The sequence below is a fragment of the Trachymyrmex septentrionalis genome, unplaced genomic scaffold (genome assembly GCF_001594115.1).
Source record: "Trachymyrmex septentrionalis isolate Tsep2-gDNA-1 unplaced genomic scaffold, Tsep1.0 scaffold72, whole genome shotgun sequence".
NCBI classification, from domain to species: Eukaryota; Metazoa; Arthropoda; class Insecta; order Hymenoptera; family Formicidae; genus Trachymyrmex; species Trachymyrmex septentrionalis.
This window is the reverse complement of record NW_017305905.1, coordinates 518674-519927: the sequence shown is the minus strand read 5'-3', so window position 1 is coordinate 519927 and position 1254 is coordinate 518674. Positions and strand designations below refer to the sequence as shown.

General features: G+C 25.8%; 1 protein-coding gene across 6 annotated transcripts in view; it reads left to right on the top strand.

Annotated features, from left to right (window-relative positions):
• The window catches only part of LOC108753835, a 138674-nt gene that overhangs the window by 134841 nt on the left and 2579 nt on the right, over positions 1 to 1254 (top strand). For all 6 annotated transcript variants that reach the window (XM_018495761.1, XM_018495759.1, XM_018495758.1 and 3 more), the window contains one exon: positions 927 to 1064. In XM_018495761.1, the coding sequence (XP_018351263.1) occupies positions 927 to 1064 (138 nt within the window). The remainder of the gene's footprint in view (positions 1 to 926; positions 1065 to 1254) is intronic.

The window sequence follows — 1254 nt, the reverse complement described above, 5'->3', positions numbered from 1 at the left end:
ATTAATTTTATTTTGCCTTTGTGAATTTACATTCTATCTATTTACTGATTAATATAAGTATAGATTTTTATTCTATTAGTTATTTGTTAGTTATAATTTTTTTTTTATTATATTCAATGACTATATTAAACTACGTAAGTTAACTAAAATTCCTTTTCAACTTCTACATTGTTATTTCTTGAATAAACCTACTTTTCGTATGTGATCCATAATGCCTCAGGTATGGGACATTTTAAATCACATTTTTTTAAAAATACGTTTTTTATTTTGCCCCAAAAACCAATCAACGTTTGTCAAATATATTTAATACATTTTTATATATACAGAATTTTTCAGTTAAAAAAATAAAAAAAGATAAAAAATCTTATACTTAAAAGTATTTTTGAGAATTAAAATTTTTGTGGCTCATGATATCCTGGTCTTCCCTATCAAAATTAAGCCAGATACAGAAAATAATTATCGACGTATAATCTAAACAATTATATAGATGTTGAAACTGATTGCTGCAATAAAATGTCAAAACTTTATTATCATGCTATTATCATTAATTTAATTATTTTTAAATCTGTATCTGACTTAATCTTTATATACTTTATTATAAAATCATTTATATAATAAAATCGCGAAGTTAAATGATAAAATTAAATGTGAGAAAAAAGTAAAAGAGAAGATTGTATGTGTTAGATTAAAAACTACAAAAAGCTATTTTCCTAATTATCTAATTATTTTACATAGAATACGCAGAAACAACTCATATGTTAATATACAGTACAATTTATTTTATGAATTGGAACCAAAATAGTTCACATTTTTTTCAATATTTTAAAACGTTTACTTTATAATATTCCAATTTTATATTTATAGCATTAAATTAATATAATAAACAACAATCAGAAATATTAAAGGCACATTCAATTTTCTTGCAGAAGAAGACAGGACGGTTGATCGATTCGCACCACATCGTCATAATCCTTGTTGTTTTCTCTCTAATTATGTTTGGCATGAGCTTCGCCTTCGTCTTCAATTGCGTTCGAAAGCTCATCCGCGATCACCGTATTATCCAGGTGAGTGAATTTTATTTTCTCAACGCGAATCGTAAATTCTCTCTCTTTCTCTCTCTCTCTCTCTCTCTCTCTCTTCCTCTCTCTCTCTCTCTCTCTCGATCTTTTGTCTATTATGACCTCAGTTATAGTAAATGAAAAATTGGAAAACGAAGTTCTACAGAAATACACAAACGTTTTCTATAATATTTTA